We start from the raw sequence: 15,775 nt of genomic DNA, 5'->3' as shown, positions 1-15,775 counted from the left end.
ATCCTCTTTCTTAACGTCTATATGTTCAAGCTTTTCAGTCTGTGGTAAGTCAACCCTACAATTGCCAAGATCCTTTTCCATAGTGAATATTGAAGCAAAATATTCACTAAGTACCTCTGCTATCTCCGCTGGTCCTATACACACTTTTCCACTGTCACACTTAGATTGGTCCTATTCTCTCACATCTTATCCTCTTGCTCTTCACATACTTGTAGAATGCCTTGGGGTTTTCCTTAATCCTGCTCGCCAAGGCCTTCTCATGGCACCTTCTGGCTCTCCTAATTTCATTCTTAAACTCCTTCCTGCTAACCTTATAACCTCTATCATTGCCTAGTTTTTTGAACCTTTTGTAAGCTTTTCTTTTCTTCTTGACTAGATTTTCAACTGCCTTTGTATGCCATGGTTCCTGTACCCTACCATACTTTCCCTGTCTCATTAGAACGTATCTACACAGAAAGCCACGCAAATCTTCTCTGAACATTTCTGTCACATTTCTGCCGTACACTTCCATGAGAACACCTGTTCCCAATTTATACTTCCAAGCCTGATAGCTTCATATTTCACCTCACTGCAATTAAACACTTTCCTAACTTGTCTGTTCCTATCCCCACCCAATGCTATGGTAAAGGAGATAGAATTGTGATCACTGTCTCCAAAATGCTCTCCCACTGAGAGACCAGACACCTGACCAGGTTCATTTCCCAATACCAGATCAAATCCAGCCTCTCCTCTTGTAGGCTTGTCTACATATTGTGTGAAGAAACCTTCCTGAACACACCTAACAAACTCTACCCTATCTAAACCCCTTGCTCTAGGGAGATGCCAATCAATATTGGGGAAATTATAATCTCCCACCATGACAACCCTGTTATTATTACACCTTTCCAGAATCTGTCTCCCTATTTGCTCTTTGATGTCCCTGTTACTATTGGGTGGTCTGTAAAAAAACCCAGTAGTTACTGACCCCTTCCTGTTCCTAACTTCCACCCACAGAGACTCAGTAGACAATCCCTCCTTTTCTGCAGCCGTGACACTACTTCTGATCAGCAGTGCCACGCCCCCACCTCTTTTACCTCCCTCCCTGTCCTTTCTGAAACATCTAAAACCCGGCACTCTAAGTAGCCATTCCTGCCCCTGAGTCATCCAAGTCTCTGTAATGGCCACAACATCATGGCTCCAAGCGCTGATCCATGCTCTACGCTCACCCGCTTTGTTCATGATACTCCTTGCATTAAAATAGATACATCTCAAACCATCAGTTTGAGTGTATCCTTTCTCTATCCCATGCCTATCCTCCCTCACACTGTCTCCAAGCTTTCTCTATTTGTGAGCCAACCGCCCCTTTCTCCGTCTCTTCAGTTCAGTTCCCACCCCCCAGCAATTCTAGTTTGAACTCTCCCCAACAGCCTTAGCAAACCCCCCTGCCAGGATATTGGTCCTCCTTGTATTCAAGTGCAACCCATCCTTTTTGTACAGGTCATGCTTGCCCCAAAAGAAGGTCGTTCCCCCCCCCCCCCCAGCAGTACTCAAACAGGAGTACTTATTGTTAAGGGGGACAGCCACAGGGGTACTCTCTAGTATCTGACTCATTCCCTTCCCTCTAATTTCATTTTCAAACATCTGCTATATTTTGCTTTTGAACAAATATAGGAAATTAAGGGATTGATGCTAATTAGCTTGATTCTCAGGATGTGTTTTCCTTGTGGTCTATGAGGTCCCATTCTTTCTACTCAACTGGCAGTATATTCCAAAGTTAATGACACTGATGAGCTCCTTAATTTCTCTTCTAGTTAATAAGAAATTGCCTAAACTCTGTCAAAAACACAAAAACCCATCTTATTGGGTCACCTCTTTACCTTTTCATTTCAAAAGAAGTGAAGTAAATCATTGTTATTTATCCTCCGAGTCCTTAGATAGTTTCCAGAATTTCAGATTCCCCCAGATCATTGAGTGATGGGGAGAGGATGGATGGAAGAAGCTGCAGGGATAACATTAGTGGAGGAATATGGTGGCAATTGAGAGAGTACAGAAGAGAATCACCAAGCTGATTCCTGGAATGGAGGACTGCAGCTGTAAGGAGAAATTGAATAGGCCAAGTTTATTGTCTCTGATGCACAGCAGGGTGAGGGGTGAACTTTTAGAAGTTTATAAAATTATGGGGAGCATAAATTATGGGGTCAAAGTCTTTTTCCAGGGCAGGAGAGTCTTAAGCGAGAGGTTACAGGTTTAAGATGTGAAGGGAAAAAGTTCAAGGAGAACAAAGGGATAACTTTTTCCACACAGAGGATTGTGGTTATCTGGAATGAGTTGCCAGAGGAAGTGGAGGTGGCAGATACAATTAAAATGGTTAAAAGCTATTTCGATATATGTTTGGACAGGAAAGGCACAGAGAGATATCGGCCCATTGCAGACAAATACCAATAGTGTAGGTAGGCACCATGGTGGTATAGATGAGATGGGCCAAGGTGACCTGCTTCTGCATTGTCCATTTATATGAATTAATATTTCTATAAGACATACACAGTTATTAAGCTGTTTATGTGACAACATTGTGGTGAGAAAACAGGAAATCCCTGTAAGAATATTAACGATGCTTTCATGGATAACAAGCTGGGTGGCTAGAGGTGTAACAGATGTTTAAAATACATTTAGATTTGTTGAGTTCTTTAAACCGAGGCGGAGGCTTCAACTACCTTTAGTCCGGGGCAGCCTGGAGGACCTTGGGTAAGCGTTGGTTCCCCTTTCACACCCTTCAGACCAGATGGGCCACCCGAGCCGGGAGCACCCACAGTGCCTGATTCGCCCAAAGATCCTTTCTGTCCTTCCGTGCCTGACAAAATCATCAGAAACAGAATCTCACATAGAATGGATGAAATAGGAGAAGGAGTAAGCTGTGTAACATTTCGGGCCTGCTCTACCTTTCATTGATTGATCTCAGTGCCATTTGCCAGTAGTACCCCCAAAACCCTTAATGTTACTTCCCTTAAGTGGAATACAAGAGCCTGTTCAATACAGAGGGCATCTCAAAACCTTTAACATCGCTTCATCATGAAGTCTTTAAGAAACTGAAAAACTCCACCACATACTGTATCGACCTCAGTTTTAAGGTGAAATTTCTAATTCTTCTATTGCAACATTTGATGACTGTTTGCATCTAATTTTATCACAGATCATTCACTCACAAAACATCTCCCTTACAGTTCAACCAGACTTGATTCTAGTTCTGTAAATTATCAATTACTGTGAGAGAGAAGTTCACCATTTATCCCATAACAACTACATTCACAATTCCAGTTTGGCTCTTTCAAATTCCCCATCAGTCACATACTATGAAACTCCCAATTAATTCACTTGTATGCACAATCGAAGCTGTTACTTGTTCTGCAGAAACACACTTCAAGGAACTAGTTTGACTCAAATAAAACAGAAAACGTTGGGTATAGTAGATCAGGCACCATCTGTGGAGAAAGGAAAACCATTATCCTGAAACATGAATATCTGTTTCCTTCTCCAAGAATGTTGTCTGACCCGATGAATGCCTTCAACACCTTCTGTTTTATTTTGGAATCTTCAGGAACTCAAATCAGCTTGACTTGTTACGGTTTGGTGGGGTTAAGTTCAAATCTATTGTCATAGCATGCATACACAGGATATAAATGCCAGGAAAATTAGCTTTTAGCGTTGTTAATTCAGCCAGCTCCCTCGTGGGTATTGCCCCCCCACCCCCCAGCATCAGGGACATCTTCAAAAGGCAAAACCTTAAAAAGGTACCATCCTTCACCATCCAGGACGTGCCCTTTTCTTATTATATATACTATATGTTTTATATATATATAGTGGTGCTTCATGGACCCTGTAGAATTTTCTCTATTTCTACATAAATATCATCTAAAATCGTCTTCACCTAAGACCTAAAATGAGATGGAGAACCCAATTAAAGAAATAACACAAAAGCATTATACGTGTTCATTCATTTATTGAGAAAAATGATCCAATATTACATGTATTTGTTGGAAAAGACTGCGAACTGTTGCTTTCAGTAACTGGTGTGACCCCCTTGTACAGCAATAACTTCAATCAAACATTTCCAGTGACTTCCATCAGCTTGGAGGAATTTTGGCCATTCCTCCTTACAAAGCTGCTTCAACTCTGGGATGTCGGTGGTTTCCTTGCATGAACCGCTTGCTTCAGGTCCTTCCACAACATTTCTACAGGATTAAGGTCAGGACTTTGACTCGGCCATTCCAAAACATCAATTTTCTTCTTTTTAAACCATTCTGTTGTTCATTTACAACAATGATTTTTCAGATCATAGTCTTGTTGCATTATTCAGTTTCTATTAAACTTCAGATGACGGACTGCTACCCTTACGTTTTCCTGTAAAATGTCTTGATACGATTTTGAATTCATGGTTCCCTCAATGATTGCAAGCTGTCCAGGCCCTGAGGCAGCAAGGCAGCCCCAAACCATGATGCTCCTTCCACCATGCTTCACAGCTGGGACGAGGTTTTGGTGTTGGTGTGCAGTGCCCTTTTCCCTCCAAGCATAGCAATGTGCATTTCTGCCAAAAAGTTCAACTTTGGTCTCATCTGTCCACAGAACATTGTCCCAGAAGCATTGTAGAACCTCCAGGTGGTATTTTGAGACGTGCAGCAATTTTCTTTTGGACAGAAGTGGTTTCCTCCGTGGGGTCCTTCCATGAAAACCATTCTTGTTCAGTGTTATTCTTCTAGTGGACACATTAACGGAGACTTTAGCAGGTTCTAGAGATTTCTGCAGGTCATTTGCTGTTATGCTTGGGTTCTTTTTCACCTCCTTCAGCATTGCTCGTTGTGCTCTTGATGTGATCTTTGCAGGACGCCCACTCCTAGGGAGAGTAGCAACAGTACTGAATATCCTCCATTTGTAGACACTGTAGACTGATGTACCCTCAGGTCTCTAGAAATGCTTTTGTAGCCTTTTCCAGCTTCATGCATCTCTGCAATTCTTCTAAAGTCCTCTGAAAGTATCTCTCTCTCTCTCTCTCCTCTCTCTCTCTCTATCTCTCTCTGTGTCTCTCCTCTCTCCCCCCCTCCCTCCCTCTCTCCCTCCCTCCCTCCCTCTCTCTCTGTAGATGAAAGTTGGGTGAGAGAAAATGAAATGGGGTTGTGTTAGTGCTTTTCAGGTCGGTTCCAGAACCTGATGGGGTGGGAAGCTGATGTTTAATCCTGAGATGTGGGTCTTCAGGCTTAGTGTTACAAACTCATTTTACTCCAGTATCATGTATGAATACATACCTGGGAGACCCATTGTGCCCAAAGCCCCATTGGGTCCCGGAGGTCCCGGACATCCCATATTTCCCATTGGACCTGGATCACCTGGTGGACCTGATTGGATGAAAGATAATACTATTATTATTTTACCCAAAGCCCCCACCCTCCCATGCACAGCCAGCAGCATAATCCTCAATCCTTCCTCTCCCCCACTTTTTCAAGCTAAAGCATCAACCCCCCCAACACTGCACCATGCAAGCAAAAGCAAAGCCCCCAGAGATTACAATCTAGAGTCCATCAAAAACTACTGTCCATCCCAACACTTTGACATCTCAGACAGACTCACTCTGTCTCTCATTAACGAGGGAGTGAGAGATAACGCTCCTGCAACAAACGAAAGTGGGAGACCAGTAGCTCATTGTTTCAACGTACAGTCTGCCATGTTGCTTGTCTGAGTCCCTTGACTAACAGGTTCTCACTCATGAGAGAGAGGGAGAATGAGAAAGAGAGAGGGAGATGGAGAGAGAGGGGGAGGGAGAGAGAGGAAAGGGGAGAGGGGGGAGGGAGAGAGAGAGAGAGAGAGAGAGAGAGAGAGAGAGAGAGAGAGAGAGAGAGAGAGAGAGAGAGAGAGAGAGAGAGAGAGTGAGTCTGAGACTTCCAACAGTAGCGCACACAGCTTGTCTAATTCTGCATATATCTGGTGTGACCTGGTGCACATATTCCCACTGTGTGGTGGTGTGGATCATAGTAAAGAATGTGTACTTGCAATTTGATATCAAATTGTTTCATTGATTCTTTAGGAGTGATAGTTATACAACCTCAAAACAGGTGCTTTGGCCCAACTCATTCATGCTGACCAAGATGTCTTTCGAGTTAGTCCCATTTGCCTGCATTTGGCCCATATCCCTGTTATTCTTTTCTATCTGTCTAAATATCTTTTAAATGTTGTACGTGTACCTGCCTCTTCCACTTCCTCTGGCAGTTTGTTTCACAAAGCCACAACTTCCTGTGTGAAAAACTTGCCCCTCAAAGCCCTTTTAAATCTTTCTGCCTCAACTTAAACCTATGCCTTCTGTTTTCAAATCCCCTACCCTGGGAAAAAGATTGTGACCTTCCACCTTATCTATGCCCTTTGTGATTTTATGTACTTTTATAATGTCACCCCTCAGCCTCCCACACAGTAGGGTACCCAATCTCAGCTAATTGAGTCTCTCAAAGAACATGAAACACTACATCACAGTACAGACCCTTTGTCCCACAATGTTGTGCTAACCTTTTAACCTACTAAAATCAATCTAACCCTTCCTTTCTACACAGTCCCCCATCTCTCTATCATCCATGAGCATATTTAAGAGTTTCTTAAATGCCCTTAATGTATCTGCCTCCACCACCACCCCAGCATTCCATGCACTCATCACTCTCTCTGTAAAGAACTTACCTCTGACATCACCCCTATACATTCCTCCAATCACCTTAAAATTTTGCCTTCTGATATTTGTCATTTCACCCTGGGAAACAGTCTCTGGCTATCCACTTGATCTATGGCCTCTTATCATCTTGTACACCTCTATCAAGTTACTTCTCATCCTCCTCCTCTCCAAAGAGAAAAGAAAAGTTGAGCTCGCTCAATCTATCCTCATAAGACATGCCCTCTAGTCCAGGCAGCACCCTGGTAAATTTCCTCTGAACCCTCTCTAAAGCTTCCACATCCTTACTCTCCTTATAACGCGGGCTTTCCTGTTCTGGTAACATCGTTAATCCTTTCCATGTCCTTTCCAGGTTAATGATATCTTCATGATAAGTTTGCATTTCCATTAGGTTAAAAGAAGCAAAATTTAGCACAACGATATTGCAATTTAGTAATAAGTGCTTAATTGTAATTGAATCTTGGTACCTTCAGAACCTGGAAGTCCGGGCATTCCCTCTTTACCTTCCAGGCCCAGATTACCATTGCAACCTGTATCACCCTTTGGTCCCGGTCCTTGATCCAGTCCTGGGAAGGAGAAGTCATAACTGGTTATACTCCACCCTCATATTTCATCCTCCTTATCCTTTTGTAGACCTCCCTCCACTTTAAAATTAATTTGTTTTAAATCAACTTTCGTTAACTGGCAAGAGCAGTTGCAGTTGTACATCCTATAGGTAGTCTACATCCAGGTCTTCTGCTTTGCTGTTTTTAATCTGGCCGCTGTGTGGTAAAACGTATTGGTACTGGGGGTAACACACCATTTATTTTTCTTTTGGAAAAGTGCAGTCTTTGTTCACTTGGAGTAATGGGAAATTTGACAGTATAAAAAGTGCAGTGGCCACTCACTTGCTCTGATTTGCCACTCTTAGTGGTTAATGGCTTTGACTATGATGGAGACAAAAGACTGAGAGAGATAGAAGATGTGTTGCTGACTTGTTATCACTCATTTTACACTGTCACACAAAGTCAAGGAAACCCCCAGTATCTCTTCATTTGAGTTAAATAGCATGATATGAGGAAGCTCGAATACAAAACTAACAACAGACTAGAGTTGTTCTGCAGATCTATCTTAAGTCAAATCACAAGACCATTTTTATTAGAAAGATGATTATTTTTAAACATAATAGTGAAATATGAAGAGAATAATGGGAAAACAAAAGGTCCCTTATTTTGGAGTTCTTACAATGTGATAATGTGTGAGAATGGCCCTTAAACTAAAAATTGCACTGAAGCGTTATAAACATGAATTTTTAATAGTTCTTGAGTAAAGTTCTGGTAATAAATGGTAGATTCTCAATGGACCATAAAGCGAACTTCAAATCATCCATCAAGTGCAAGAGTTTTTAAGTATAATTGCTACCATCAATGAAGCTCATTAAGATCTTAAAGTTAAAAGTAAATTTATTATCAAAGTAAATATTTATCACCAAATACTACCCTGGGATTCATTTTCTTGTGGGCATAATCAATAAATGTACAGAATAATGACTATAATAGAGTCAATGAAAGACCACACCAATTTGGATGTTCAACCAATGTGCAAAAGACAACAAACTGTGCAAGTACAAAAAGGAAGAAATAATGATAATAATAATAATAAATATATAGGCAATAAATATCGAGAACAGGAGATGATGAGTCCTTGAAAGTGAATCCATTGGTTGTGGGAACATTTCATTGATGGGACCAGTGAAGTTGAGTGAAGTTATCCCCTTTGGTTCAGGAGCTTGATGTGAGTCCCAAGGCTCCTGTACCTTCTTCCTGATAGCTGCAGTGAGAAGACAGCATGACCTGGGTGGTGGGGATTCTGATGACGGATGCTGCTTTCCTGTGACAACGGTACATGTAGATGTGCTCAATGGTGGGGAGGGCTTTACCCATGACGGACTGGGCCACATCCACTACTTGTAGGATTTTTCATTCAGGGCACTGGTGTTTCCATACAAGGCTGTGATACAGCCAGGAAATATACTCTCCATTGCACATCTATAGAAGTTTGTCAGAGTCTTATATGTCATGCCGAATGTCTGCAAACTGCTAAGGAAGTAGAAGTGCTACCGTAGTTATGTGCTGGGCCCAGGACCAGTCCTCCGAAATAACAACACCGAGGAATTTTAAGTTGCTGACCCTCTCCATCTCTGATCCTCTGATGAGACTCCGTACCTCTGGTTTCACTCTCCTGAAGTCAATAATCAGCTCCTTGGTCTTGCTGACATTGAGTGAGAGGTTATTGTTATGGCACCACGCAGCCAGATTTTCAATCTCCATCCAATATGTAGATTCAGCCTATGATGGTGGTGTCATTGCAAACCTGAATATGGTTCTGGAACTGTGCGTGGCCACACAGTCAGGGAGCGAAGCACACGGCCTTGCAATGCAACTGTACTGATGAAAATCATGGAGGTTATGTTATTGCCAAACATGAACTGACTGGGGAATGCAAGTGGGAGAAATCAAGGATCCAATTGCATTGAGGCCACTGTCAAGGAGCTTATTGATTAGTTTTGAGTTGTAGTCAATGAAGAGCATCCTGATGTAAGCATCTTTGCTGTCCAGATGTTCCAGGGTGGAGTGAAGAGCCAATGGGATGGCACCTGCTGTAGACCTGTTCTCCAGTAGGCAAAATGGAGCAGATCTAAGTCGCTCTCAAGCAGGAGTTGATATGTTTCATCACTCTAAACACTTCATCACTGTGGATGTAAGTCCTACTGGGTGATAGTCATTGAGGCAGGTCACCACGTTCTTCTTGGGCACCGGTATAATTGAAGACTGCTTGAAGCAGGTGGGTGCCTCAGACTGTTGAAACGAAACACTAAAGATTGCAGTGAACACTTCAGCCAGTAGATCAGCGCAGGCCTTTAGTTTTTGGCCAGGTACCCTATCTGGGCCGTGTACTTTTCATGGGTTCGGCCTGCTGAAGGCTGCCTACACGTTGACCACAGAGACTGAAATCATAGGATCATTGGATGCTGTGGGAGCTCATGATGGTTCTGCTGGCCAGAAAGAATGACAGCCTACAAATCAGTGAATTTGAATGAATCAAAGACAATGGAAGCAGACAGACTAATTGTCTTTGTGCTTGCTGCATGCTTGGGGATGGGGGCTGCCATTTTGTGAAGACACCATATTCTCCATTTTGTGAACTTGACATGCTTGGCTAGATCAATGTTTTAGAGAAGACACAATGATGCTTCAGGTAATCTGCCAGACTAGGGGTCATTTCCAAATAAGAAGTTATTTGTGAGATGTTCTTTGGTTGCGTATAACATGTAGGTTTGTGAATGCTGGGGTTGGTGCCTGCCTGGAGTGTTCAAGCTTGTTGCTGATTGAGAAGAAACAGCCATAGGTTACTTGATGGGAAGAGGGCAATAAGTGGATACTGACTTGAAGCAGAGCCAATAACAAGGTGTAAAAGGTCAGACACATGACCTGTGGCCAATGACACTGGAATGCGATATTTGGATTGATAAGGAATGGATATAAAAGTGGATGGCTAGTGTGTGCTGTAGTGGTAACTTCAAAGAATAACCATCGCAGATACGAGTGTGAGCAACCCTGCGTGTAACACGTGGTGAGTGAATCGGGAACATGAGGAATGTCTGGCCAGTGTAGGTTCCTTTGCCGGGGTAATACCTTTGCTATTCTTTGACTCTTCAGGAGAATCAGGGATACTTAGCGGGTGTGCACACAAGGTATTTAGTGTATGAATTCACGTTTTGTTAGTTTAAGCAATAAAGGTACTTGTCAGTAAACACAGATCTCTCTGTGCCTCACTAATCATCGTTATAATAAGTATTTTTTTTACAACAGAATTGGTATCCCTGTTGTGGCCTCGAGGTTATATCTCCTGTTGAGTGAGCAAGAGACTCGATCCGGACCACGTGGGTGAGAAACAGAGATCGGGGGGCTGGGTAGCTAGTTAGTACAGACCCAGGATGAAGAATTCAGGGACTTCTGCAAGTCTGAAGGACTTGGATTGTTTTGATTGGAGGGGATTACTCCAGAAGTACGTATTGGGGAAAAGGTCTCAATACGGGGAGTATGCTGGACACACCAGCAGTGAAGGCGGCGAAGCTTGTTTTAAAATTGCCAAAGGGAAATGGTCAGATAAGAAACTTAAGCCAGTAGCAGTTGCCTGCCTCATTAAGGAGTTGATAGGAAACCTGACGCCGAGCGAGGGAAGTTAGAAGATGAAAACAGAATGCACCGAAAGGAGTTAGAAATCCTCAAGGAAGATGTTAGATTTACAGGGACAAAGAAGTATGGAGTTGGTGCATATGAATCAATTTCAGTTGAACTGCGAGAAACTGGCTAAAGAACAAAGTAAACAGGAAGAAACTAGTTTAACCAAGAGCCAGGCAGAGGAAGGTCTCGGCCCGAAACGTCGACAGTGCTTCTCCCTATAGATGCTGCCTGGCCTGCTGCGTTCCACCAGCATTTTGTGTGTGTTGCTTAGAGAAATTAAAGAAATAGTGCGGTGATTTAATAGCAGCTATAAATGTGATACAGAAATCAGTTTCTGAAAAGGGAAGTGATACTAGTGATCATAAGTGTTTAAAGCAGATACAAAAGCTGCAGGACCAACTTGCCCTACAGAGAGGAATAATATGTGCTTTTGGATCTGAACGAGTGGAGGAGAGTGAATATGCAGATTATAGATTGGAACGATTTAGCAGATGATAAGACTAGATATGGTTGTGATAATGACAAAGTGCTTTTTCCTGAGGATCCTCTGCCCGCATACAATGCTAAGGAATCGTCAGTGCCAATAGTGACACTGGCCCTCCGAATTACTATTAGAGAGGGAGGAGCTGGGACAGGAAATCAAACCCAGAATATTACATATACTACTCCATTTGGAGTACAGCAGCTCAGAGATATTGCCAAAGATATCGGGATTTGTGGGTTTGGAGATGACCCTTGGGAACTGTTTCAAGCAACTAATCGTCAGAGAATAATACACGGCCTAGATGGCACCCAGGAAAGGAAACTGATTATAATGTGTTTACGTCCAAATATACATTCAGTTTTGCCAGATACACAACAAGGTGGGGGAACAAATGAGGAATTAATGACAGTAAAATTGTCTGTTATGGGTATTAACAGAGGGGACCCAGTAGAGGTGCTAGCCAAGTGTTACCAGAGGAGAGGTGAACATCCCACTGTGTTTGTGTCCCATTTATGGACTGTGTTCCAACGGGTTTATGGAACAGCATTAGACGGAGACCATTTATGACCGGAGGCCTCCAATAGATGGAGAAGGACATTGGTGTCTCACTCCACCGATGAATCTAAAAAGGTATTAGAAATGTTTGATCCCGCTGAACCTACACATAATGAGGCATGGATACTGAGGAAAATGAGTAGAACATAGGAATAGGAGACAAAGGCCAAATAAACGCGCTAATGGGAAAGTGCTGCCTGTTGGAGGTAAGGCAACTGCCTGGAGAAATGAGGGTAGGGGACCCACTCCAAATGTCACCCCACTACACTATCAAGTGACCAGAAAAACCAGAGGATATGAAACAGTGTCGAGAACAGGGAGACGGAGGTGGAGTATTTAAGTGCTTTAACTGTGGTCAAGAGGGTCACATCAAGAGAGAATGTCCAAACCTGAGAAGTGGGAGAGTACAGCAAGGAGGTTTGACCTTGGAGGGGCCAGATAGAACAAGCCCACAAAACAACGTGGTGGACACATCGCCATCTAGGGGATTGTACCTCGAGCTTCAATGATGGTGTCAGCCCTCTCCAACATGTGTGTGTGACACAAGGTGGGACAAGACTGCAAGAACTCTAGTGAATGGTAGGGTTGGAGGCCGCCCTGTTACCTTTTATGGGACACTGGAGGATCCCGAACCACTGTCAACACCACTAATGTAACTAACGCAAACTGGGAAATACAAGGTAAAATTACCTTAAGTGGATTTACAGGACATTCACAGGTGGGACATGTCAGTGCACCCTTGGAAGTTAGAATTGGAGATTATAGTGCTAGTTGAATGACCCCGGGAGCAGGAACATATACTGGGGAGGGATTACATGGCCAAAGTGGGGCTTTGTTTTGACCCAGTTAACTGCATGATTTGGCGAACGTCAACTGGTATGAATGACATATGCCACAGACAGATTCCAGTCGGTGAATATCAGGATAGAATATGCACTAGGGGCGAAATGTGGATAAAACCAGAGGAGATGAGCAACAATCACATGGTGCAGCAAATCACTGCACAGGACTCAGGGGCATTTGCATGGTACAAGTGTGACTGCGGAAAGATGGCTGGCGGCGTGTGCATACAAGGTCCAGACCCCAGTTCAGGGTGACTTGGATAGGCTGGGTGAGTGGGCAGATACTTGGCAGATGACGTTTAATGTGAATAAGTGTGAGGTTATCCACTTTGGGAGTAAGAACAGGAAGGCAGATTATTATCTGAATGGTGTAGAGTTAGGTAAGGGAGAAATACAAAGAGATCTAGGACTCCTTGTTCATCAGTCACTGAAGGTGAATGAGCAAGTGCAGCAGGCAGTGAAGAAGGCTAATGGAATGTTGGCCTTTATTACAAAGGGAATTGAGTACAAGAGCAAGGAAATCCTCTTGCATTTGTACAGAGCCCTGGTGAGACCACATCTGGAGTATTGTGTACAGTTTTGGTCTCCAGGGTTAAGGAAGGACATCCTGGCTGTAGAGGGAGTGCAGCGTAGATACACAAGGTTAATTCCTGGGATGTCTGGACCGTCTTACGCAGAGAGGTCAGAGAGACTGTGCTTGTACATGCTGGAATTAAGGAGATTGAGAAGGGATCTGATTGCAACATATAAGATTATTAAGGGATTGGACAAGATAGAGGCAGGAAATATGTTCCAGATGCTGGGAGAGTCCAGTACCAGAGGGCATGGTTTGAGAATAAGGGGTAGGTCATTTAGGACAGAGTTAAGGAAAAACTTCTTCTCCCAGAGAGTTGTGGGGGTCTGGAATGCACTGCCTTGGAAGGTAGTGGAGGCCAATTCTCTGGATGCTTTCAAGAAGGAGCTAGATAGGTATCTTATGGATAGGGGAATCAAGGGATATGGGGACTAGGCAGGAACCGGGTATTGATAGTAGATGATCAGCCATGATCTCAAAATGGCGGTGCAGGCTCGAAGGGCCGAATGGTCTACTTCTGCACCTATTGTCTATTGTCTATTATCAAACCACAGAAGCAATATGGGTTTCCAAAAAAAGGCTGAGGAATATGTGGGTAAGGTAATACAGAGTTTGGTACAACAAGGCGTACTGAGGCCAGTAGCCTCCACTAACAACTCACCCATATGGCCAGTGAGGAAACCAGATGGTAGTTGGAGTTTGACAATAGACTATCGAGAGCTGAATAAAGTAACTCGTTAACAGCCCCAACTATAGCAACTAACCCGGAGACAGTGGTCAAACAGAATGAAAGAGCGCAATGGTTCACAGTTTTGGACATAAGTAATGGATTTTGGTTTATCCCACAAGAAAGAGAGTGCTAATGCAAGTTTGCATTTACCTTTCAGGGACAGCAGTATACATGGACTGCCCTACCACAGGGGTTCCATAATTCCCCATCTATATTTCACCAGCATTTAGGGGTAGGGTTAAAACGGTTCTCAAAGCCTGAATGGTTGGTCCAATATGTAGACGATCTAGTCCTGCAGATTGAAACTAAGCAGGAACATTATCAGCTACTGACAGAACTGCCGCAATTATTACATGCATTGGAACTAAAGGTAAACCCTAAAAAAGTACAGGTGATGAAACAAGAAGTTAGTTATTTGGGAATGACCTTGACACCAGGAAAAGAAGAAATTGATAAACGAAGAGTAGAATCGATTATGAAACTGCATATTTCCCGAAACCTGAAAGGGTTGTGGTCATTTCTGGGGCTCTTAGAATACTGTAGGGATCACATTGATGGGTTTTCCACTAAGGCAGCTCCTTTAATGGAGTTACTGAAAAAGAATGTGGCATGGGGATCTCTCTGTGCCTCACTGATCATTGTTATGAGGTTTTTTTTACAACAGTTCCTCTATGTTTTGATGGTCAAAGCCAGCTTAGAAGGCACTGAGCTCATCTGAAAGTGAAGCCCTGTTGTTTTCTATGTCGCTTGATTTAACTTTATAAGAGGTGATAGTATTCAGGCCCTGCTACAACTATCGAACGTCCTTTGTTGATTCAGGTTTAGTCCGGAATTGCCACTTCACCTGTGAGATGGCTTTCCAGAGATCATTCCTGGACTTCTTATAACTCTCTTGGACATCAGTCTTGAGTGTCTCTGATTTGGCTCTCCGCCATCTGAGGATCTCATGGTTCATCCAGGGCTTCTGACTGGGGAAGACTCATTCAGAGGACTTAAATCGGCTCCATTGCAAATGTCAGAAATTGCCATTTCTAACTCTAACAATCTCTAACAAAACACCTCACAGATTCTGTGTTTACAGAGAGGTAGAAGTAGGAGTAGTGTTTAATAATTATTTCAATCTGTCCTGAATTGAACCTTGACAACTTTCTATGTCAGCGAATTCCAATGACTCTGAAGATTTCTTTTTCTGTCACGCATGAAAGGACAACCCCTTTTCTTGAGACTCCTTGTTTTACCATGACAGCTAGAGAAAACGGCAATCTTGCATCTCGCCTGTCAAGATTGGTAGGAATTTTGTAAGTTTCAATGAGATCACTTCTCATTCTTCTGAACCCTAGATGTTCCAGGCCCAATCCACTTAATCTCTCCTTGTACAACAAACCTACCATCATAGGAATCAGTCTGTAAATCTCTACCAAGTATATCATTGGTTATAGAGAGAAACCAGTACATAATATTCTAAATATAGTTCCACCAGGGATCAATAAAATCACAGAATTAAATGCCTTTAATTCTTTTAATCAAATCCTCTTGGAATAAAGGCCAACATACCATTTGCCTTATTAATTGCTTGCTATACCTGCAAATTCATTTTCAGTGATTCATAATAAGGATATCCAGGTTCCTATAAAATTTACAACCTTTCAAATTTCTCTGCTTTTCCATTTTTTTTCTGCCAAAGT

At 42.8% G+C, this 15,775-nt stretch overlaps 1 protein-coding gene across 1 annotated transcript in view; it reads right to left on the bottom strand.

Moving 5' to 3' along the window:
- LOC140725661 (uncharacterized) overlaps positions 1-15,775 on the bottom strand; it is a 213,952-nt gene that overhangs the window by 40,236 nt on the left and 157,941 nt on the right. Inside the window, exons 35-37 of the mRNA XM_073041425.1 lie at positions 7,147-7,245; positions 5,277-5,366; positions 2,694-2,830 (exon numbers count right to left, since the gene is read on the bottom strand). Coding sequence (XP_072897526.1) covers positions 2,694-2,830; positions 5,277-5,366; positions 7,147-7,245 — 326 coding nt within the window. The remainder of the gene's footprint in view (positions 1-2,693; positions 2,831-5,276; positions 5,367-7,146; positions 7,246-15,775) is intronic.

This window comes from Hemitrygon akajei, chromosome 3 (assembly GCF_048418815.1).
Source record: "Hemitrygon akajei chromosome 3, sHemAka1.3, whole genome shotgun sequence".
Classification (NCBI taxonomy): domain Eukaryota; kingdom Metazoa; phylum Chordata; class Chondrichthyes; order Myliobatiformes; family Dasyatidae; genus Hemitrygon; species Hemitrygon akajei.
This window is presented reverse-complemented; position numbering and strand designations above follow the sequence as displayed.